Here is a 24684-nt window from a genome sequence, read left to right as displayed (position 1 = left end):
GGTGACCCTGCAGCTGTACGGGGATGTATAGGGCGTTTTTTTTTGTGGGGCCAGGTGTACTTTTTAGTTTATACCATTTTGGGAAATGTTTATTGCTTAGATCACCTTTTATTTAATTCAGAGGCAAAACAGAGAGAAAAACCCGGCGGTTTAGCACTTTTGATTTTGACGTTCACTGTACATAAAAATATTAGTAGACCGGGCATTTTCAGACACAGGGATTCCTAATGTATATGTTTCACAGTAATGTTATGCTTTTATATGTATTCTAGGGATATGTTATATTTTTTTTTAAGTGTTTTTTTTTTGTTTTTTTTAACTATTTTATTATCCCCCACCTAGGGGGCTTGAACCTGCAATCATTTGATTGCAAGTCCCATAGACGGCAATACAAGTGTATTGCCGTCTATGGGAGATTCTATACATTACTATCGCGGAGTGTCATGGACCAGCCGCGATAGTAATATATATCTATGACAGGCCTGGGAGCCTTCATTAGGCTCCCGGCTGTCATCGGAACAGGTCGGCTCCTGCGGCCTCTGCTGTGCAGGAGCCGGCCTGCATCACTAAAGGTATGGAGCCGGTGGGGACCGGCCCCGGGGCTAACTGACTGCCGGGACCTGTGGAGGAGGAGCGGATTTGCAGCATGGCCGCGCTACTGCCACCGCTGGTTTTCTTCAGCGGCAGGAGCGTGACAATCTGCAGGCCCCGGCAGCTAAGACAGTCCCCGGCATCTGCTATAATAGACCGACGGATGCCGGGGACTGTCTTAGCTGCCGGGGCCTGCAGATTGTCACGCTCCTGCCGCTGAAGAAAACCAGCGGTGGCAGTAGCGCGGCCATGCTGTAAATCCCCCCGCTCCTCCCCACATTCAGACTATAAGACGCACCCTCATTTTCCTCCGAAATTTTTTGGGAAAAAAGTGCGTCTTATAGTCCGTAAAATACGGTATACTCTAACTAGTTTATTACTACATGTGTACTGTCTGTGGGATATCCCCTTATCTTAACTTGTCAGGGAGACATGAATAAAGTTGAGAAGCCCTGGTGTAGATGATAACGGTGTGCACATAAAATAATATGGCATTTTTTCCCTTCTATTATCTTTATAGCTGTTTTTTTGTCCCTCTTCAATCATTTGCCCTTGGTATTTCGCGGTCATATTGTGAACTCTGTCTCTTTGTCATCGTGCCAGGTGCATTAAAACCATAACTCTGTGTCAACTAGTTGATCATTGAACACTCTTTAGAAATGTTATACCCTAAAACTTGCACAAGGTGTTTTTGGCCTTTGGCGATAACCTTATGATAACAAAGGTTGCGCTAAGGAGTTAAGTTTCATGGTTAATCTATCATCTGATGTCTTCTTCTAGCTGTAATACTGAACATTTCATTATGTATGCAGTGCAACCTTTCCAAAAGGCCACCTCTATTAGATGTCCGCCTTCTTACCCAGGGTAGACATCGGTCACAGATTTTCGGTTCTACCATAGATCACGTACAGTGAACGCTGGACATATTCTTAAGACGCCCCAGAGTTTGGACAGTGTGTGGTAATATTATATGTAATGTGTTTGTGAAGATTATATGTTTTTTATAGTAAGTAGAAATGTTAAGTTTGTTTTTGAATGGAAAGCAAAGGTCAAACCAAATATTGATGGGATTTAACTTCTCTTTGTTCATTTACTTAGTTTATTTCTGTTGATAAAATTATTAAGGCCTGGTTCACATCTGCACATGGTTTTCCATTCGAGAAGTCCACTTGGGGATCCCCTCCGAACGGAAACCTAATTCGCATAAAAATGCGGTTACCTTAGAAAACCCGCGGACACTATAGACTATAATGGCGACCGTGTGGTTTCCGCACAAAAAATGTGGATAGAAAAGTGCTGTTTGCAGGAATGGAATGGTCAGAACACAGATGTGAACCAGGCCTAACTCTATCTTTATAGGCATTCTGACTTTGTTGCGTTTTGTGTAATATATGGGCATACGTACAGATTTATGTGACATTTAATAATGTTTATTCTGTTATGTACAGCAGATAGTAGGCTACTTGTAAGCAGGAGTCATATTTTATAGTTTATAGGGGATAGGAAAACTTCTGTCCTCTAAATCTCTCTGCGGTAAGCTGTAACACTGTACTTCTGATCTCTGTATCATTCGAGTTCACCAATAGTTGGACTCCCACCTCCCATGAATGTGTTTTAGACTCCTGTGTAGTAACCGGCAAACATGCCATAGTAATAGTGTGTAACACTCTCGGCTTTTGCTCTACTCATGACATAACATTCCTGGAACGCGTTTTCTATAGTCGTGTATAGTGTGCGGAGCATGTGTTGGCTGTGTTCCCATAACTCTTGAGTTCAGCATGCCCCAGGTCAGGTCACCTACTGTAGCACTTCACAGAAAGTCATCTCTCATGGAATAAGGTCAGGTGAGTGGAGGAAAGCAAACCAAATGACATGTTGGATCAGGTGTACCCCACACCCTTCTGCATCCACCCTATGTCTCCTGGTTATAACCACGTAGCTAGGCATAAATCTGAAACTTGTCATAACAAATTTCGTCTGCTCACTGACAATTACAGAGAAAAGATGTGTGTAAGGATGGATTGAGGGCCTTAATATAAAAGATAAAATCTTCACCGAATGAATTGACTTTTTTTTTCCCCGCCTTCTGTTTGTAGCTTCTCCTTGGAGCTTAAGAACTACAGTATATGATTCTAACAGATGGGTCAAGTCTAAGTGAGGAAACATCCTGAAGTTTAGATAGGCAAAGCCAAAGTGGACAAGAGATAAATTCTATATAGGAATAAAGAAAGGACAAAGGGAAATAGGTTCATATTTCCATATGAGTAAAACCCCATGGCAGACTGGATTAGATGTGATTGAGAACGGACATCCTCCCTGAAGATATAGATTTGACCGTTGACCGTTGGGGGAGTAGAATATAGGGTAGATGACTTTGTGACATATTGGTTAGCATATGTTCTATATATTTTATTCTATGCTGAGAAGTTCTATTGCATTGGAAAAATGATTCAATCTCTATACGATTTAGAGAGCACTGTAGGTTTATAGTAACTTGAAAAGGTTACTGTGTGCGGTTCATATAGGGACCTGCTAACATTTGCCAGAGCATTAAGGGTTAATGATTACTCCAGTCTGAAAGATCACGTATTATAAGGTACATTGTGATAGGACCATAAGGATCTAGTCTGATAACTTTGCTGCAAAATGGCTGTGAAAAGTGGACATTTTTCAATGCCGCTTTGCATCTGTGGGGCACTCGTCTTCACAGATCCCTCACATGACATGATTCAGTTGAGGGATTCATGAAAACAGGAAAAAATAGGGCATGTCCGGTTTTTTTTTTTTTTTAAACCATTTAAAATGGATATAGTCATGTGAATAGCACCGTTGTAATCAATTGTTTTTAATACAGACGTGCAAGGTCCATTTATCATGTGTATGTAGGCCCTTTATAGGCTTACACTAGTTTTATACATATTTTTGAATAGATGTATATGAGGTTATGCAGCACTCCCGTGAGGCCTTGAGGAGTCCTGTGTATATGTCAGACAGCTGTAGGCTGGTCGGATCACTTCACCTCATGTAGGCAGTGGCATAGCATTTGTAAGTTCAATAAAGGTGAACACTTTCTCTCGATTTTGGTTCTAGATCTTTCTTGCTGCTTCCTGATCTTCTCTTGGTAGTTGTATGTGGCCAAAAGTATTATGACTCTTCCATGTTAAACCTACAGGAGCTTTTATGGCATCCCATTCTAAATCTATAGCCAATAATGGGGAGGGGCTGTGGGAATTTTTACTCTTTCATCCACCGGTGCATTTGTAAGGACACTGACATTAGATGAGGGCCCGGCCTCCAATCTCTGTTCGCGTTCATCCCAAAGATGTTCCGTGAGGTTGAGGTCGGGGCTCATGAAGTTCTTCCACACAAAACTGTTGAAAATGTCATGGTATGCTTGAAGGATGAGGCCTATCCATAGGCTATAAATATCTGGTGGGTGGGGGGCTGACAGCCGGCTCCTGCACCGATCATCTGTACAGAGCTTCAATGGAAGCTGAGCTGTGGTCTCTGTGGCCGGCACTATATAGGGGATGGAGCTTTCTGTACTGGGCCCGATATGTATAGGATAGGCGCTAGAGACAGTTCTGTAAAGCTGATTGGTGTTGGGCCTGACTGTTAGCCTGCTCTTAGTTTCCTATTATTGGATCTTAGGGGCCTAGGCCTCAGCCTTTTCTTTATCTTTTTTTTCTCATAGGCTTTGTTTCTATAAATTAATATTTTCTCTCTGTAACTGAACTAAGTGACTGTAAAGTATATTTTGTGTGTTTTTGACCTGTCTTTTCTTTCTGTTCCTTGACTGAATCCTGAAAGCATTTTTTTCTCTTTTCTTACAGGAAAAATTGTGCACTGAACTAGTGGTTTGGTGATTCTCCCCTAAGCAAAAATGGCTTCCATGTTGCTTAGCAGACATATGACACAGGCCTTGCAGCAAAACTCCAGGTTGCTTGTACCATGTAAGTAAGCCCAACTTGCTCAGATATGTGTAATATATTTATGCCTATTCTGTAATAGACATCCCACTGAGAAGCAATGCAAGAATATGTATTAATCTGTTATAATACAGTAGAAGAGCAGGCCAGAGCCAGGTTAGCTGTAAACTGATGGACCACTTGTTATCATTGGGTGGGCTGCTTAGAATATCAACATTTCGCAGATAGGGGGGAAAGCATATTACAATGGGCATCATAATACCTTGTAGAGCTGTGTTTCCCAATCATTTAAGACTTGGGGCACCCGCACCATATAATTAAATAATTTTTACCAAAACACAAAAAATGGCAGTTTTAATGTGGTTTTACCACTGTTGGCTCACAAGTAAAACATGTTAAACTTATATATATATATCTCTTTTGGCAATTTTCATAATCTGGGGTCTAAAACAGCGTGCTTTTTTTCTAATCAACCTTTCAATTCATCAATAAAAGCTACGCCATGCTATACCACCCCACCACATATTAAACTTCACCTTTCACCATCACCATGCTCACGTAGTGACTTGCATAGTATTTACTACATGGGCATTTACAATACTCCCTTGTGATGCACTGTCTCTCTCTATCTCTCTATCTCTCTATCTCTCTATCTATCTATCTATCTATATATATATATATCACACACACTCAAGTATAAGCCGACCTGAATATAAGACGAGACCCCTAATTTTACCGCAAAAAAATGGGATAACTTATTGATTCGAGTATAAGTCGAGCGGGGGAAATCCACCATTGCAGATAGTCTGGTCATGTGCATTGCAGCTTAGTAACTCCATGGGGATCATAGTAATAGCAGTTAACCCCATCATGTCCCTCACGTTAACCCCCTGTGTGCCTCACATAAGAGGTACTGATATGTGGGACATATGAAGGTAATAATTAGGTATCTTCATAATTAAGGTCCTTCCACGCCAGAGGATTAGATATGCGGGTCTACACACAGGACCACACATCAGAGCTTTACTACAGGTTACCATAGCAACCTAGCCATTTTTCTCCACTGCTGTATTTCCTCTTTAAAGGGGCAGGGCTCTGTGGATGACACTGTTACACAAGGTCACATTCGCACAGCTTTACTCAAGGTATCCATAACAACTGATGGCAGGTTTTTCACTAATATCCAAACTGATATACACATGATCACATGATGCTTATGGACACACACACACACACACGACATACAAAATACACCAGGGCAAAACTGGACAATTCTTATGGGGCCACTACACAAACAAAAAAATTAAAGGGATCCTATCAGTCAGACAAAATTTTTCTAGGTACCACATCGGAATAGCCTTAAGAAAGGCTATTATCCTCCTACCTTTCGTCGTCTTCTCCATGCCGCCGTTCGCCTACAATCCCGGTTCTTGACGGTATGCAAATGAGCTCTCTCACAGCACTGGGGGAGTCCCCAATGACATGAGAGAACTCTCTCCAACGCCGCCGCCTCCTTCTTCCGCAGCGTCATCTTCACCCTCTTCTTACAGCGGTGACTTGTAACTTCTAGGCCTCAGCACAGTATTGGAAGCCCCCAGTGCTGCGAGAGAGATCATTAGCATACCGACAAGAATCAGGATTGTAGACGAACGGTGGCACGGAGAAGACGACGAAAGGTAGGAGCCGAATAGACTTTCTTAAGGCTATTCCGACGTGGTACTTAGAAAAAATCATGTCTGAGTGATGGGATCCCTTTAAATATATCCATATGAAGTCGGGTCCTCCTAGTAAATATTATTATTAATAATAATAATAATAATAATATTCATACAAGCAATGTATTAAGCCTTTCCCACAGATTGCTCTGCCTCTCTCCTCCTCTTGTCTTCAGCTGTATGCAGCATGCCAGTAGAGAGCCATAGATATCACTGGCAGCTGTTTGAATAGTGGAGCTGGAAGCTGAAGGCTTCCTGCTTCACCATTATATTCGGTTTAGGATGGGGATAATTTGAAGGAATACATTTGGCCACATATACATCAGGGTGTTGCGGCACCCCTGGTGAGCTTCTACAGCACCAAGGTGGGGAATTGCTGCTTTAAGCCGAACTGTTGCCCAAGGTTGAATTACAGACTTTTCCCAAATACTTACGACTGTGTTACATAATACTTTTCCGATTTCATGACTTGTCATACTGCTGTCAAGCTCTTTTCTATCTTTGACATTTTTTTTTTTTTTCTGTCACTTGGTAGATGAGTCGGCTGAGTGAAAAGAGCAATGCATTAAACCACTGTATTATGTAACTGTCTTATGTGATGGCTCACAATTTAACAAGAGAGAAATGTGGAATTTATTCCTGAACTTACTTTGAACGATAATCCATGATCCACCGGGTCCCCCACAATGCATTCATTGGTTATTCTCTAAAATTTGTTTTTTCAAGCCTTGATTTTGAAAATGGTAACTGTGGTTCAACTCTAATACAATCCACCTTGTATCTGAGCAGCATACACTGGATAAGGTCTCTCTGTCCAAGGACCTAAACAAAATATAAGCAATAGAGAATAAAATGGCCTGGGTTCTTGAAATCAGGAGTAGTATATTCTTGTAATGTTATGGAATTGCAATACTGTAAACAATGAATCAAACTATCCTAGGCCACATGTTGCGGAGCCGCAGGATTTTTGGCCACTGTAGAATTTAAAGTGTTAAACACAGTCGTAGCAAAGTGAATGAGAGTTCCTCTGATCTCCACACCCTGCATATATAGAAAATAAATGCAACAGAGAAAGTAGGAATGCAATGGAGAAGACAAGTACATTCTTATTTTTGTATAATGTTTGAGTAGTTTTCAGCTTCATTTCTGCGAAGCTTTGGACTTAGTCTTAAACAGTGTCTGCTTTCATTTCTAAAATGGATAATGTGAAGAAACATTTTGTACAGTTTATACACCACAGGAGGGTCATCTTACTGATATAGATGCCAGTCCCCAGGCTAACAGATACTGAGCTCTTTACAGCGTCATTGGGGTGCTGGTAGTCTTCTATGTATGCCTGTTCTGCTGACACTCCGATTCTTTGTTGCGTGACTGACCCTGCTCTACTCCAGTTGCTTGAACACATGGTAGAAAGGGATCAGTCATGTGACAAAACATAGGACTTCCAGTCCCCTGACAGTACTGTGAATAGCTAAACATAGGGTTGCCAGGGCAATACCTGCTGCAGTGTGTGTGTGTGTGTATATATATATATATATATATATATATATATATATATATATATATATATATATATATATATATATATATATATTATAATAAATTTTATTTATTTTTTTGCTGTGTAGGGTTTTTTTTTCTTTGTCATTGCTAGGAGTGGATTTAGCAGAAGTATCAATACTTCCTTTTATATCAAAAAACCACAGCAAAATCTGCAAACAAAAGCTGCACTTCTGCAAGGTGGGCCTCCGCCTAAAAGAGAAACCTCCTTTATACTTTTCCCTTCTATTAAATCCACTCCTAGCTTTAGCTCAAAAATGCTGAAAAATCTACAATAAAAAAGCCAGTTTTTGGCCATGTGGGCTTTAGCCTTAGGGTATTTCCACACGAAGGAAAAGGTCACGGAAGCCTTTTCCCCCATGTGAACACTCCGCGCCACTCATCGCGATGGAATGCCGATGCAGCCTTGACATTCCGTCGTGGCATCCCGCTCCTGTGTAGGCCTGAATGAATGGCCCTACACTGGAGCGTGTTTCGAGCCGCAGTATCCGTGGCAAGATAGGGCATGTTGCTTCTTTTTTCGCTACTAGATAGCAGAAAAAAGAAGAGAGCGGCTCCCATTGAAGTCAATGGGAGCCGTTTTGGCAGGCAGATTTTGAGGGGGATTCTGCGTCAAAATCTGCTGCAAAAAAACTTTGTGAACTAGCCCTTAAAGAGGTATTCTGGGATTTATATATTGATGCATGATTGGTATTGCAGCACAGCACCTTCCTGAATAATCTTTGAACTGCTTCAAAGACCATGTGATGTCATCAGTCACAAACAGCTGATTGTGGTGGTGCTTAGTGTCCGAACCCCACAATCTCATATGGATAAACTAACCTAAGAGTTTTTACAATGGTTCAGACTTTTATGGCACATGTAGATGATGGTGTTCACAAAAAAAGCACATTTGTTAAAAATCAACTACAATTGAGTAACAGAACATTAAAAGTTTTAGGGGAAACGTCCAAAAGTGGAGGGTACAGAAGGGAAAAGGAAAAAGAACATTGTACCCAGCCTTTGTTTTCTTGTATATTAAAGAATTCTGAGAGCCATTCCAACATGGATAACTCTGATTTTTGATTTCTAGTATCTGGGAATTACTAGTCTGGCACCCTGAAGAAATAATCTCAGAAGGCCTTCTTTTTGAATAGACATGCTGTTAGGAATCTGTGTGCGAAACTGCTAGCTTCTGTTCTGTTAAAGGGATTCAATCATTAAAAAGCAATTTATTTGTCCCTAACACAAAGGAATAGCCTTAAGAAAGGCTATTCTTCTCCTACCTTTAGATGTCTTCTCTTCACCACCGTTCGGTTGAAATCCCGGTTTTCTTCTGTATGCAAATCAGTTCTCCCGCAGCACTGGGGGCAGGCCGCAGCACTCAAACAGCACTGGGGGTGTCACCAATGCTGCGAGAGAAATCTCCAGCGCCGCCTCTATCTTCACCTGGATCAGCTTCTCCCTGTGTCCTCTTCCGGCGCTGGCTTCAAACTTCTTGGCATGCAAATTCTGCTCTGCCGTCGGGCCTTGGGCAGAGCCGACTAAGCATGCCCACGGCAATTTATCCTGTGGCCGCTTACACAGTAAACTGGTGTAAGCGGTCATCTTCTTGTGGCTGCTTACACAGTAAGCTGGGTTTAGAGTCCACAAGAAATTGGCTGCGGGCATGCGCAGTCAGCGCTGCCAGAGACCCGACGGCAGAGCCTACTGTGCATGCCTAGAAGTTTGAAGTCAGCGCCGGAAGACGCAGGGAGAAGCCATTCCAGGTTAAGATAGAGCCTGTACTGGAGATTTCTCTCGCAGCGTTGGGAATGCCCCCAGTGCTGTTTGAATGCGGAGGACCGCCCCCAGTGCTGTGAGATAACTCATTTGCATACAGAAAAAAAGCGGTATTTCTACCGAACAGCAGCGCAGAGAAAACATCTAAAGGTAGTAGAAGAATAGTCTTTCTTAAGGCTATTCCTACATGTTAGGGACAAAAATATTTTGCTTTTTAATGATTGAATCCCTTTATGGTTACCATGTCAGCATCTGAAGTTTCTGCAGTTTTCAGAGCTTTGCTATTCTGATCCATCAGCGGCTGTTTAAACTCCTGAACCTGCACACCCAGGTGCCTGCTATTAGGTTGTACTTTAGTGAGGTTCTAGATCTCAGATCATTAGTGCTGGATTGCTGTACTACTGCTCATTAGCCTATTACTGCAAATTCACTTGGAAAATGATTTAGACTCTGACTATACCTCTTGGGTAGACCTTTTGGCTTGGACACATTCACTTCTCTGATTCATCCCCCTGGTTTAGATCTGTCTTGAAAATTTATTGGGGGGTTCTGGTTTGACTTCAATTTGCAGAGCATATTATTTCTTATACTAGTTTCTGTAGTGATAACTTGGGTCCAAATTCAGCACAAATCCATTTGGGTATGTGGCTACCGTTGGTGTAGACTTTTAGGTGCCCACATCTATCTCTCTGTGCTATGTGAGATTTAGATAGTATATTCTACTACTATCTGTCAGCCAGACCCTGCAATTTTTGATGTTTGCTCCAGTGATAATATCATAACACATGGCTTCCATAGATCGAAGAACTATAGTAGAGTTGGGATCTTTAGTCACCTGCAACCTAAGAGTATAATTGGTTCATGTTCCTCCAGAAATGAGTGCTAAGTAGGGTTCAGCGATCGGGATCGAAAAAGATCAGATACCGATCGGCGATCGAGTAAATTTCACAATCGCGATCAGAATGCTGATCCCAATCTTTTTAGGCGGGATCAAGGTCGTAGGTTATTTCCAACAATGCTTTGCTACTGGCCAAGCATTGTGGGAAAAAGCTAACAATGTTAGCTAGGTCCCATAGGAATGAATGGATGCAGCCGGCACACAGCCTTTGCCGGCGTCCGGCCGCTTAACCCCCTGCGCACCGCCTGCGTCCATTCATTCTAATGGCAGACTAGCTAACCTCTCTAGTAGCTAGCACTTAAATGCACAGATCGCTGGAGCGGTCCCCACTGTTCTCGGTCCTCTTCTCACCTTGCTGCCCCCGCCTGCCAAGTTAGTGTTACAGACCTAGGAAGAAGGCGGGGCTTGTGGCTTAGGAGAGTGTGGGCGGGTACTGAGCAGGGAGACGTCACATCTCCCTGCCTACACTCTCCTAAGCCACAAGCCCCGCCTTCTTCCTAGGTCTGTTACACTAACCTGGGAGGCGGGGGCAGCGAGGAGAGAAGAGGACCAAGAACAGCGGGGATCGGACCAGCGATCTGTGCAGGTAAGTGGACACCAGGGGGGACTAAGTAGCCAGAGGATTTTTTTTAATCACTACACAGCATGGAATCTAACAATTAAAGCATTCAATTTTTAGACTCCATGTTGTGTAGTGAATTAGGATCGTTTCTAAAATCCGATCTCCGATTATTAGAAAAATCCCATTGACTTGCATTGGGATTGGGTTCGATTGGAAAATGATCAGAAATTGGATTTTAAAAACGATCCTGAAATCTAAAGATTGGCTCAACCCTAGTACTAAGTAGTCTTTAGGATCTCCTGATCAGACCTTCAGCAGTCCTGAGAACACCAGTGGTATCATGTATCAGGCCTCTGTATCCCTGGGATATGAGCTTGTAACTGTTTCTCCTGAAGCCTGCAGAATACTGCCGACCTGTGTGTAAAGGTAAATGACTTCATGCCTCTGAATTAAACGACTGACCCAGTTTCTATCCCCTTGACGTAATAATAAATGTATTTTGCCCAGCAGTTGCCTGTACTACAAAATGCCAAATGAGAAGGTTGGATTGGTAACGGAAGGCCTCAGTGTGAGGCCTCAAAATGTGTAAGGTTTCTGTAGATGGCATATTGAGGCCCAGCTTGAATATATTGCAGTGTCATCTCCTTGAAGAGGACCTTTCACCCTTAAAGAGGACCTCCACCACCCTTAACCCATCGTTCGATAGGCTCCACTCCACTGATTCCAGTGCAGTTCAAATATTTTCCGTAATCCCCACCATTTATGAGCAATCGGTGCTGTTATTCTCAGCAACATATATACTAATTATTCTCTTTACTGTCAGTTTGGCAGTGCTGCTCTGTAGCAGACTGCCTGGAACCGCCCACCTGACAGTAGTCAGGTGGACAGTTATATATTTTATGTTGAAACTAACTTCCCACACCATTCCTGAGAAATTGGTGCAATTAAAAAAAAAAAAAAAAAAAAAAATGCTACTGTGCTAAAATTAATGGAGTGAATTGAAGGATGCAAAGAGCTGAAGCCATTGGCAGCGGTGAAAGCGGTGTCTCTCCATTCTCTGCCAAAAATCAAGACTGAGGGCATAGAGATTCGCAGCTCCACAAAATCTATAAATATAAATTTAGTTTTTAAAGGTTTTTTTTTTTTTGTCTGCGATGACGCAACTGAATGTAAAATGGCTCTTTAAATTTTGCACTGTGAGATTGTAATACATTCAGTCTATTTCAAGAGAATCACAGTGTATTGAACTCCTTCTGCTTTATACAGTAACAAGCAATGCATTTTTAAATCAGATCGTACCACAGAAAATATGACTTGTCCCCTTCGGCATTGTTCTATTTATCTCACAGCTTACCTAACACACAAAGACATTTCCATGTTCTTTCTCCAGGTTTGCTCAGATATTGGTGATAGGGCAATGAAGCACATAAGGAACATAGGGTTAAGTCCCTTTTTCCATGGCTGAATTTCTTTCTTAGCATAAAGATGGCTTTGTGTGACCGCATCAGTAATGCAGTGTTCAGGGATAATAAATCATACAAGACTACGCTGAAAGTATTTCCAAATTGGTTATAACCCTGACATCATCTTAAACTTGAAGAATGCTTGAGGCCTCCTGTGTTTGTATAAAAAGACTAAAAATGAACAGTGTGAATCATAGTTTGCATTTTTTTTTACTTTGCAGCCATTGTTGGTTTTTTATTGTGTAGGACAAACATAACAGATTGGTAACCTTGGAAATTTCATTCAGGGAATGAACTGAGAAAGCAAACTGAGAACAAATGATGAAAAAGAGGGCAACGCGGGGGAATCGGAGTAAACAACCACGTAATGGCTAGTATGTGGCAGTCCTTAAAGGGGTAGTCCCTTGATAACCATCATCATGTTTTATATAAAAGTGCTATATAATGTCTCCTTATTTATAGTAATTGGTTAAATACGATAGTTGATATCCCTAGTAATAGTCCAATGAAAACCCTCTTTACCTACCACTGTTCTCATCCTAAGTGTATCCAATGACTGCTCAGGTTATCATTTTGATCTGTATATCGGTTTATTAGATCAGTGCTATACAACCATGTTTGTGCCATTATAAATATGCACACAAATAATTCCTGGAAAAATCCCTTCAAAGGGGTCGTCAAGGGACTTGCAAATACCTGATCTAGAGATTTCTTGCAGCTGGACCTGGGGTTCTGGACTGGTTTCAATCGCAGATCATGTGATCAGACCAATCCCCCTAATTGTTCTACCACCTGCTTGTTCTTTTGTACTGTACTTTGTATAGTGACTGTACTTGGTATTGCAGTTCAGCCCTATTCATTTGGATGGGACTGAGCTGCAGCATAGCCATGTGGCTAATGGACATGGAGCTCAATATTTTAGGGCTGATTCACATATGTGTTCAGTAATCTGTTCAGAGAGTTCTCTTTGGGACCCCCCTGAATGGAATACTGAACACATTAAAAAGCTGTGCGCAATGAAAGCACACGCACCCTGTAGACTATAATGGGGTCCATGTGTTTTCCGCGCTGTGTTCGCATGAGTCATAGTCTATGGGTCCGTGTGCTTTCACTTCTCACAGCTTTTTAATGCCTTTTGGTATTCCATTTGGGGGATCCCCAAGTGAAACTGGGCCTCAGTCCCAAAGTAAATCCTTGCTGGAGAGGAGTAGAAGTGCTAAAGTATTACCAAAATCGCTCCAGACCAGTGGATGAACATTTTTGCTATCAGTTCTCCTCCATTTAACTCCTTTTTGGCACACTATTTGTTCTGTGTGAACACATTCCGTTGTGGCTGCAGCAATGGGATGGCATCCCGTTGCGGCTTTCCGCTCCGGATTAAGGCCCAAATGAATGGAGGGTGGTGTCGCTGAATCAGCCATTCAAAACCGCTTGAAGAAAGGGCAGCTCGCTTCTTTTTTCTGCGAGCGGGAACAAACCACTCACAGAAATAGGAAATGACCAGCTCCTATTGATTTCAATGGGAGGCGGCAACATTTTGACGTGGATTCCGTGTCAAAATCCTGACCATTTTGTCATGTGTGAACTAAGCCTTAGGGGTTTTTCTGTGTTCTGTGATTTTTTTTGTTGTTGTTTGTTTGCTCTATTTCTTACATTTAAAGGGAATCACAAAATATTTCACTTTTCATGACTATTGTGAAAAAAGCTAAAGATTCTATAAAAAAAGTAGGTAAACTTAATTTCCCAAGATGCTTATTAGGGTGCACAAAGTTACCAACTGCTAAGTAGTTTTTGTTTTGTTCTGCTTCAATAGGAAATGTCTTCACTTCAGGCTTGTAAGTATAAAAATGCAAGTTTTCTATTAGGGAGGACCATTAACCCCCCGCTTTCTTTAAGTACATGTTAAATGACACTTTTCCTGTTCAACAGGCTATTATGTAGGTTAATGTGTTTATAGGAAAGAAGAGCAGCCTATTAAAGTCTTCCAGACGGGATGTAATTAAATTCTATATGAAGGAAGCCAATACAGATCTGTGGTACGATAATAACATGTGACAAGTCTTCGAGGATGTGACTCTATATGTAGCCTACACCGTTTACATAGCATAGATGTCTTGAGATGCCATCAGAAATGTACACCATTGCTTTAACATGACACTTGTATTAAAATGGTTATGCGTAAGAGCAATGTGATAATAAATCCAAATCCTACAGGGCTCCTTGTAGGTGATTGGCAGACCCGGGTGCCGACCATAATGGAGGTCTGAATTCTGATGGTTTGCAGAGTTTTCCCATAATGGATTATTTTCAGTAACCGAAAAATATTGAGGAACTGATCACTTCATAGATGTCCATAAAACATGGAGCGAGCTGTGGACCGGTCAATGCTCTACTCACGTTTAGTTAAGTAAATGTTTGCATTTCTCATAAAGAGCTGCTATTCTTAGATTTCTATACAATACCATTCCTCTGTTATTCCTCCTAGAAATTTTTATAAGGAGAAAAAAAAAAAAAAAAAAATTGACAGCTTAGTTACCAGTTGTGGATGTGTCCCTGCACACCTTCCTATTGCCCAGTCACTAGTAGCAAGTGAAGTGTGAACCTTACGAGATTTGCTATGGGAATATTTGCTATTATGGGAATAAGTGCTATTATACTCTGAGATCTCTTCAGGCCCCAGACTATATAATAAGTAGAGTGATACTTGCCTTTCCTCACTTCTCCTTGGCTTCTGGTCATCTTTTCTAGTCGCTTCTCACCCACCAACTCTTGTGTCTTGACGTTGTTGCGGCTCATTTGACCACAGCGTTGAAATTACAGGCCTCAGTTGTGACCATCAGATCACATGACATAAGAGAAGATGATAGAAGAGCACAGGAGTGGACCTGATGCCCAGTAGAGCGGAGTATCAATGCTTTAGGTTTTGTCCAGATGTCACCTGGGTCTCTGCTCTGAGTTTGAATCCCAAAAACTTGTAATGACCCCAGATCGTTACAAGCCAGTTTTCTCATCTCTAGTGATAAGAGTCAGGCACCATTGTAATGCCCAATTTTGCAGGAGACTTCATCAAGGAATGGCACATCGTAGAGCTATATGAAAAGATCCTCAAGAATTGTTATCTAAATATACAGAATTTACAGGAAAGATAAGAAGTCCTCCTTAAGCCCTTGTACACAGACTTGTTCTTTTTGCTTTTACTTTATTGGAGGGGAAACATTTGTATAGAACATCATGAATCCATTTTCTATAAAAGATTTTAAAGTATCCTAGGACTTCTGAAGACGACTACAAGTTCTAGTCTATCCTGCCCGTATAAGTTTTAAGTAATACCATGGATGAAGAATCTCATGCCCTCCATTCGCACAGATAAAGGTGGATACACTGAAATAGTCGTGTGAGATAAACTAGACTGGAAATCTAAACTATTGCATCAAAGAGCCGCATAACGATCAGTTAGAATCTCTTAATTCACAAACAAGAACTTTCCAATAAAAGATTTCCAGGGCAAAATGTTTCAATCCCATTCCGCCATATATTTCTAAGTAGAAGCAGAGTATAACCTGGTGTAAACGTAATAGATCTCCCATAGAAATACTGATGGACAAGTCCTCTTAATATAATACATTTCCAGCCATGAATAACACGATGCATTTTGGGGGCCCAGGGGCCCATTTCTCAGGTTTATGATACATTAGTGCCCAAGGAAGGGATGTTCAGCTCCTACAAATGGTTTGTATTGTTTACATGCATCATTATGTCTTTATTTTACATCCATTATTATAATTATAATATCCATAATTATATTATGTATAGTCATAAATCACAGGAATTCTCACTCAGATCCAGTGACAAGAATTATCCCATCTAATGGAACTGAGAAAATAAGTTTGATTTTTCAGAGTATTGATTTTCTAATTCCTTTGGATAGGTCATTTCTGTAAGAAGGTAAATGCAATTGTTTGCAGCGATTGGTCCCTGTAAAGAAAATCTATGTGGCTGTTGGGATGAACAAGGCTTTCTTCCTGGTTAAGTAATGACCCGATCAATGAGCACATCATTAATTGAACTGTATAAACCATTTATCAAATCAGCAGGTTTTTTTTTTTGTTTTTTTGCCCTCTTTTTTTTTTCCATTTGAAGGATATCTGTGAAGTATAGATTCCATCACTAATACTCAATCCATCCATTGGAGGTGCTTAGGAAGCCTTACAAAGCAATATAGTAAGACTATGTTTTTTGCCATCTTTGCAATCCCTGTTAGGGTGCATTCACACTACTGATACGCTGCCTGATTCTGAACGTTAAGACACGTTCAGAATCAGCGCGTATAAAGCAGTTCCCATTCATTTCAATGGGAGCCGGCATACGAGCGCTCCCCATTGAAATGAATGGGCTGCTTTTTTCACTACGAGCGCTCCCATTGAAGTGAATGGGAAGTGCTCGCGTGTACAGCTAGCTCTGCTCATGTCCAGAATCAGGTAGCGTATCAGTAGTGTGAATGCACCCTTAAAGAGGAAATGTCACCAGGTCTGAAAATCTCAATGACTTTACATCATATAATACACAGTCACCCTGAGCATTTTTTTGGTTTGTATACCCAAATCTGTTCAGCTATTCCAAAGATATAAGGCCTTTGAGTGCAGATACAAAATAGGGGGCAGTAACACTGCATGACTTGCAGTACACAGGGATCTGGTCTCCAGAGAAACCACAGTGGTGCCGCCCACTTGGCTAATATACCCTCATTTATATCAACCTTAAAAAGGCTTATATCTTTAAAACAGGTGAACAGATTTGGGTAAACAGAACACCAAAATGTTGAGGGTGATAGATGATATCAGATGATGTAGGTGGTCATTACGCTTTGAAGATTTGGTGCCAGGTGCTCTTTAAAAACTACAGTAATGGATTGTTCAGGGGTTTATGCTGTTTCAGCATGTTCAGCTAGTTACAGGGGTCAGAAACCTTCAGCACTCCAGTCCTGTGAAACTACAATTCCCAATATAATAGTCACTTCCATGGGATTTCTAAGAACAGCAGAGCAAGTATGCATGCTGGGGGTTGTCTGATGAAAACGGAGGGCTTTTCTCTCTGCCCGTTACAGTATAAAAATGGCAGGAACCTGACTGATAAGCAATGTACCCCCATTATAGTGTATGAGGTCCACAGCCAACTGCTGTTTTAGCATACACTATTGAAGAGGACCTTTCACTGACTGCAACTCTTAGTATCTATCCATTAAACGGATACTGGCCCAGTTCCATTTTTTTTTCTAGTGTCTACCATTCCTGAGCCATCGTTTCTGTTAGTAGAGAAGCCAATTAACATTTTCGGTGCTGATATTATCATGTGGGCAGTCTGTCTGCTCTAGCATAGGACCATCCATCTGTTAGTACAGAGCCCAATTGGCATACTGGGTGCTGAAACTACTAGTACAGACTCCGCAGGAACGCTGTGGATTAGAGAAACAATTTCCAATGCCCCAGAATCAATGGATCGGCACATTCTGAAGGATGTAAATACTGGCTATAAGGTATACAGCACCATTGTGGACAATAATTGGTTTTGGTGGTCACATGTTCAGATGTGGCATCAATGGGGACCAGAATACAGGCAACATCGGAGTGATAGGGGCAGGGAATAGGTAGGATGAGCATTCATAATTTTATATCATTCTAAGGACTGTCCAGATAAATAACTTTACAAGCCCTTTGAATTTGTATGTCTATATCATAGTGAACATTGGCTCTAAGACTTCTCGATTTTTGTGAAGTCAGATGCATTTTTCGTAGTTTGCTCTTTTGTGCGATTCTCTTACAATTCTGATTATACAGCACATTCAGCGAGCGAGGGCGCTGACCCCTGGTCATATGAACTGTGCAGTTTTCTCAATCTATACCATGTCATAACCTTTCTAATCAGTAGTAAGGACATTGCACATACTGTAATATTCTTTATTGATTTCATGTTCTGCTTACCTGGGGCTTGTGAACCTGTTTGTAGACTGGAGATTTTATATTCTGTAGTCAGATTAAATAGAACTTTTACAATTTTATTAGAGGTTAATTCCTATTATACCTTGTGTTGAAATTTAGTCTGTGAACTATGATCTTGGTTATTGAGGCAATAAAAGGGGAAGGGGGAGAATGCACTCGTTCATAGACCAGGTATCTCTACAAAAATCCACATCTGTGGTGGGAATATTTAGGACACTGACAATGGCAGAAAATGACATTTTTATAATTTCCTCAGATTTCTAACGGAAGCAGAAACTCATCAAAGTCCAGTTGAGCAATGTCAATCTGTCCATGCACAAGCGACTGTCCTCACTTTAAAGAGGTTTTCTAGGACTTATCCTTAGGATAGATAATCAATTAAAATATACAAGGCGTGGATCAGCTGGTTGAAATAGCAGTGTTACCTCCTCCTGAGTGTTGCTTAAATTTCATAGGTCTTCATAGTCCATCAGTCACATGGCATGATCACAGCCCAGTCCCATTTCAGTAAATGTGCAGAGCTGCAATATTTGTATGGGGCCATACTTGGTATGTACTGAAGAGGCTGCAAAGTTCCCATGAACACTGTACCCTCACAAACACTGACTGTCCGGAGTCCTGGGTGTCAGATCTCTGCCAATCTTTAATTGATGGTCATCAATTGATCAGCCTCTTTTTTTTTTTTTTTTTTTTTTTTTAAAAATTCCCTCCATTTTGTCCTACAGGGGACTAGAAGCATGGCAAAATCCCGCTAAAATTTCTGGTGCAAATGGGAGCTATAATCATGGACTAGACTTAAACCAGGACAGTGGAACCACCTCAGGATTAATGCTGGGAAGACCAAAGAGTTGGTGGTGGACTCTATAAGCGTATAAATGCCCTTAATCCGGTGGACATCCGGGGACAGGCACTGAGATAGTTAAGACCTATAAGTTCCTGGGTGTGCTCCTCAATAATAAGCTGGACTGGGCTGATCACCTGGACGTGCTGCAAAGAAAGGGCCAAGGCAGACTCTACCTTCTCAGGAGGCTGAGGACCTTTGGTGTTTCTATAGGGACTCTGTAGTAGCATCCGCCATTTTATTCGGAGTGGCCTGCTGGGGGAGTAGCACACCAGCCATAGACAGAAATAGACTTGACAGGCTGGTTTGAAGGGCCAGCTCTATTCTGAGGAGCCCCCTGGACCCAGTACAGGTGGTGGGTGACAATAGGATACTGTCCGTGGTGACCTCCATGTTGGAGAACAACTCCCATCCCATGTATGAGACCATGATAGCATAAACTTGGCAGTACTGTCAGTGACCGATTAGCATTCCTTCTCACACTTTGGGTGAAGAATTTGGTGTTCCTTCTTCCTAACTGCGGTCAGGTTGTGTAATCAACATCAGGCGAAAAACACTCCCCAAAGAGAACTAAATGATCTTGAAGTCTTCTTTTCTTTTTAATTGCTATGACTCCCAGTATCTTTTCTATCTGCTATGAGCTTGTATGCGTTCTTTCTTGAATATATTACTGTATTATCCATGCTGCTGTAACAAACCAAATTTCCCCATAGTGGGACTCTTAAAGGATTATCTTATCTTATCTTAAAGGTGCAGCTATTTTATCATCCACCATTAGTCGCTGTGATAAATCTGGCACATTTTTAGCAGCACATAGTTCGTTTTTAATATCTAAAAATAAAACCAGATAAGCAGATCTGCCCCATTGGTTTGTGGCTGGTTCCTGTTGGATTTGTGGGATCAGGCTGTAGTTGTGTAGTATGCCTGTCCTGTTTACCACCATTGGAATCTTATCAGCCCAGCAGATACTTCCTGATACTTGGAGCCATGGAATTCTGTGTTTTCGTGACAACTGGTGCTGTCCGTGTGCTCTGTTTATTGTGCGGCTTCAGTTTCTTTCCTAATTTGGTTCTGTTTAAAGTGTATCTGTCATTTCAGGATAAGCTATTGATAAGCTATTGTGTGTGTCTGTGTACATGAGGAGTAACTCTATGGTATTTCTGGTTATTATATGGCTTATATTCTGCAGTTTCTATGATTGTCCTTCTTCATGCATGCTGGAATTTGTAGTTCTATCCAAACTGTTGGGTGGCGACTAGATGCCATAGACACAGTGCACATGTCTCCTTCATAGCAGTCTCTTTCACTGAAAAACAGTCCTAGGCCTCTCTGAAGCATCTATGGAGAAGAAAAAGCCTGTATGTCTACCTCACAACTTTCAAAGGACAGAAAGAGGCACAAAATGTGCGGCACACGTAGCGCGATGTGGCAAATTTAGCTCCACACACTTCTAAATTGACTCCAACCGTTCCCATCCATATCTCTTTGTGCTCCCCACACAGTATAATCCTCCTACAGTCACCCTGATATTATATGCCCCCACATTCTACTGTGGGGGTCAATTTGAGGAGAACATTATAAAGTCTTTCCAGTTGCCCTCAGCTTAATGTCGTCCTCCAGCTACCCCCACGATTAATGTCCCCTCCAGTTGCCCCTAGTTTAATGTCCTCTTCATCTGCCCCCACAGTTTAATATCCTCCTCTATATGCCCCCAAAGGTTAATGTTGGTCTTGAGCTGCAAAAGTCTAAAATTCAAAAATCCGCAAAATCCACCTCCTTGCCCCTTTTGTGAACTAGCCCCTTAGAGGACACAGTGGTGAGGCAGGGGTTATCCGCTCCCGCTTCACCACTGTATTCAACTCATCTGCATCCTCTCCAGTCACAGATAAGTTAAATCCAGGACATTCCTCCCGCTGACTGGACTGCAGGGCAAGATCCAGAATCCGGGACTGTCCCACTAAATCTGGGACAGTTGGGAGAGATATGCCTGTACTGATGTGAAAACAGTGCTTGGGTTGCCTTTCACATTTAGTTTTTGGAAGCACATAGACCTATTATAGTGAATGGAGCAATTCTCACAGCAGTTGGTTTTCATGGCCAGATATGATATACATTATATTTTTCCTTGTCTTGGTTTATGAAAAATATGGACAGCACATAAAAATTATATTATAAATTTGCAACCCCAAAGCATATGATACACAGATGGCATTTCAATGTCACACAGATTAGACACAGATCAACTAGAGCATACATAATCTGATATTCAGGCACACTATACTATATATTCCAGGCATAGTTATAACTGCAGTCAATTCTGGGGTCACAGTGGCCCCCACTAATTGAAAATGATTAATTCCTGTCTATTTCTCATTACTGACCTCCTAAGCAGCAAAACCTCACAGTCAGTATTGAGAAATAGTCTGGAATTAATTGGTATTTCACCTATTTATTAGTGATGGCACCCGGGGCCCCAGAACTGACTGCAGTTATAACTTCATTCTGTACGTAGTGTGTCGCCACCCTAAATTTTTGGACCTTTTTGGCCACTTCTCCCCTCATTTTCTAGATTCTTGTATATTCATCCATATTATATCTTATACTGTCTGTTCTATACGGTTACAGAAGATTTATCTATTTTATATCCCATGTTATATACTGTATTCTGTCATTCAATGTTCATGCTGCTATTCATTATCTTGACATGATTCTCTTCTTGATGAGCAGGTCTGTGACCGTTTTGACAGTCCTGACTAATTCTGATTAGTCAGTCTCTCTATTCTGTGCATTAATACATGCAGTCCCTACAGAAATCTGCATTTAATGAGGTGGCCTATATTTAGCATAGGCTGCAAAGCGCAGAGGCAAATAGTAACATTAACCCAACATGAACATTCGGCACTACCTCTTGTAATATGTGTATACTTTATAATTTGCCTTTTTTATGTAGATTATTTATAGGTCTTATTTTCTTCCATAAAGCCCTGATTATAGAGTACAAGTGTCATTCTGCATCAGGAGCAGTTGGTTCTGGCACGACGCCTGCAGTGAATTCCGCTTTACTTCTGGGCGCCTTCTCGTAACCCTTTCCACATATTATTTCAGCATCGCTGGCACATTCCTTGCTGTTCACAAGTTTCTATAAATCAGTTTAGTGCTTCTAGGCTCTAAAGAGTTAATATTGCATATGTGATTTGGTTTGTGACCCTTTCGGAGCTATGACCTTGTGTCTTAGACCAAGAAAATGGCCAATTGATTAAATCAGTAGCCCTAGTCAGATGGGGATACTGTATGTGAAGGATGCTCCTTTAAGGTTTTCATTAGTTACTAGATAATCCCTATGTTTGTTCTTTGTATGTTGATGTGTAGGTTGTTTAATGCCGCTTGTAATCCATTTGACATGGTTTTATCATTGTAGTTTACAGTACGGTCTTCTATAGTGGATAATGTTTTGTATTTTCAGCATTATTTTGAAGGGTCACCCTTCGTTCATATACCCAATGGTGCCATAGGATTCAATGGAATGTATGGGTAGGCATCAATCAAAGAAGCTTTATTGGCACGTCCGAATAGATATTTGGCATTGCCAAAGCAAGTAAAGTGTGGGGGGGAGTTGGGGTTGGGGGGAGAATGGGGGGGATGATTTGGAGTATAATAGTCTTTGGGGTCTCATCTTCCTCTTAGTTGGTGGCAGGTGGACATCTATTGGGCAGCAATTTCCACAGTGGACTCCTCTTCTCCCAGTAGGGTGTAGAATTTCCTCTTCTCATCATCCAATCAGATTAATGCAAGTCAGAAGAGCTTTATTGGTGCCAGAGGGAATGGTAAGTATATCGGGCATTGGGACATGTGGGAGTGGGTATTTGGGGGGTGGGGCAAAAATGTCTGGGGGTGAATGGGTGATTAGGGGGTATAACAATTCATGGCTTTCATCTTCCCCTCATTTGGTGACAGCTGGACATGTATTGGGCAGCGATCTCCACGGTGGACTCCTCTTCTCCCAGCAGGATGTAGTTTCCTCTTCTCGTCTGTTGATGTGAAGCCTGGGATGTGGGCAGAGAGTCTTTGGTATTAGATGGCCCTCACACCTTGTCTTCTAGGGCCCCCTGGTCACAGTGTTGGCACAGTCTGTTTTCTCGTGGCTTATAAGTCTGCCTGTGTTGTCCTGTCTCCATCTCCAGGTTGTGGGCGCTCATTCTGTACCGACTCAGGGTCTGTCTGTGTTTGGGGTGGGGTATTTTCTCCAGGTAGGTGGCCATGGTGTATTCCCTTTGCAGTGACTGGTACACGGTCAGTTTCTTGGAGTTATTTATTGCACTTCTCCATTCCTCGATGTACCGCTATTTGTCGCTCTCAAGGGCCCCTTTTAAAGCCTTGTTCAGGGCATGTTGGGGGTTTTGGTTTGGCAGACGGCTGATGCTTGGTTGGGGGGGTGTCGGGTTTGCACAGGTCTCTTTGGCTCAGCCAGGCTTGGTGGTGGTGAGAGCCAGGGTTGCTGTCCTGTATGTGTGTCCAGAATGATAGTGCCCTCTTCTGCATGCTGAGCCATAGGGGGAGCCTGCCTAGCTCTGCCCGGCATTCCATGTTGGAAGTGCTGCAGTAGACATGGAGGAGGTACTTGCAGAACTCTATGTGGAAGGTCTCTGTTGGGCTGGAATCCCACTTTGACTGGTCTGGGTAGGTGGCTGGGCCCCAAACCCTACCTCCCTGCTCTAAGGGAACACAAGAAATTGGACTTGATACTTGGCCTTCAGATGAAGTCAAAAAGTATTGCAGGAGAGGCGCCTAGTGCCTTTGTATGGCTGTCCAGGCAGCCAGACCACCTACCATAACCATATTTTCAGTATGGGACAGTAGTGGGGCAGGGACTCTTGGAATCACAGATGACTATAATGCTAGGAGTTGGGGTCCATGCTCCGTGTTCAGTCCAGGAAATATGGATGACTTCTAGTCTGTACTTCATGGACCGAATACAGCTGTGATCTGAAGCTCTATTCAAATGAACGATATTTATGGCCATGTAACAGTGGATTTCGTTCGTTCGTTACTTATTTATTTATTTTGTGGTGGGGGTTTATGTCTGCTACGTGAGTGCATTAAAGTCAGTCTGAATGGGACAATTTATATGACTGATTTGATGGACCTTTTTAACGGACTAGCAAAAAATAGGACATATCCTGTTTTTGCCCATTTTCATGGATCCTTCAATAGACTCCAGTGTGAAGGATTCATGAAAATGGATGCCCCATAGATGCAAAACGGCCATGAAAAATGTCACTCTTTCATGTCTGTATTGCACATTGGTCGTCTGAATAGAGCCTTAGGGTAGGTTTACGAGTCCGATGCGCTATGTAGTTCCACCAGTTTT

At 41.9% G+C, this 24684-nt stretch overlaps 1 protein-coding gene across 1 annotated transcript in view; it reads left to right on the top strand.

The window, feature by feature from the left end:
• Window positions 1-24684, top strand: part of ABAT (4-aminobutyrate aminotransferase) — a 93079-nt gene that overhangs the window by 37325 nt on the left and 31070 nt on the right. Inside the window, exon 2 of the mRNA XM_075285950.1 lies at window positions 4425-4544. Coding sequence (XP_075142051.1) covers window positions 4475-4544 — 70 coding nt within the window. The 5' untranslated portion in view covers window positions 4425-4474. The remainder of the gene's footprint in view (window positions 1-4424; window positions 4545-24684) is intronic.

Source organism: Leptodactylus fuscus, chromosome 8, assembly GCF_031893055.1.
Source record: "Leptodactylus fuscus isolate aLepFus1 chromosome 8, aLepFus1.hap2, whole genome shotgun sequence".
NCBI lineage: Eukaryota > Metazoa > Chordata > Amphibia > Anura > Leptodactylidae > Leptodactylus > Leptodactylus fuscus.
The sequence above is the reverse complement of the archived record's forward strand: the minus strand, read 5'-3'. Positions and strand labels throughout refer to the sequence as shown.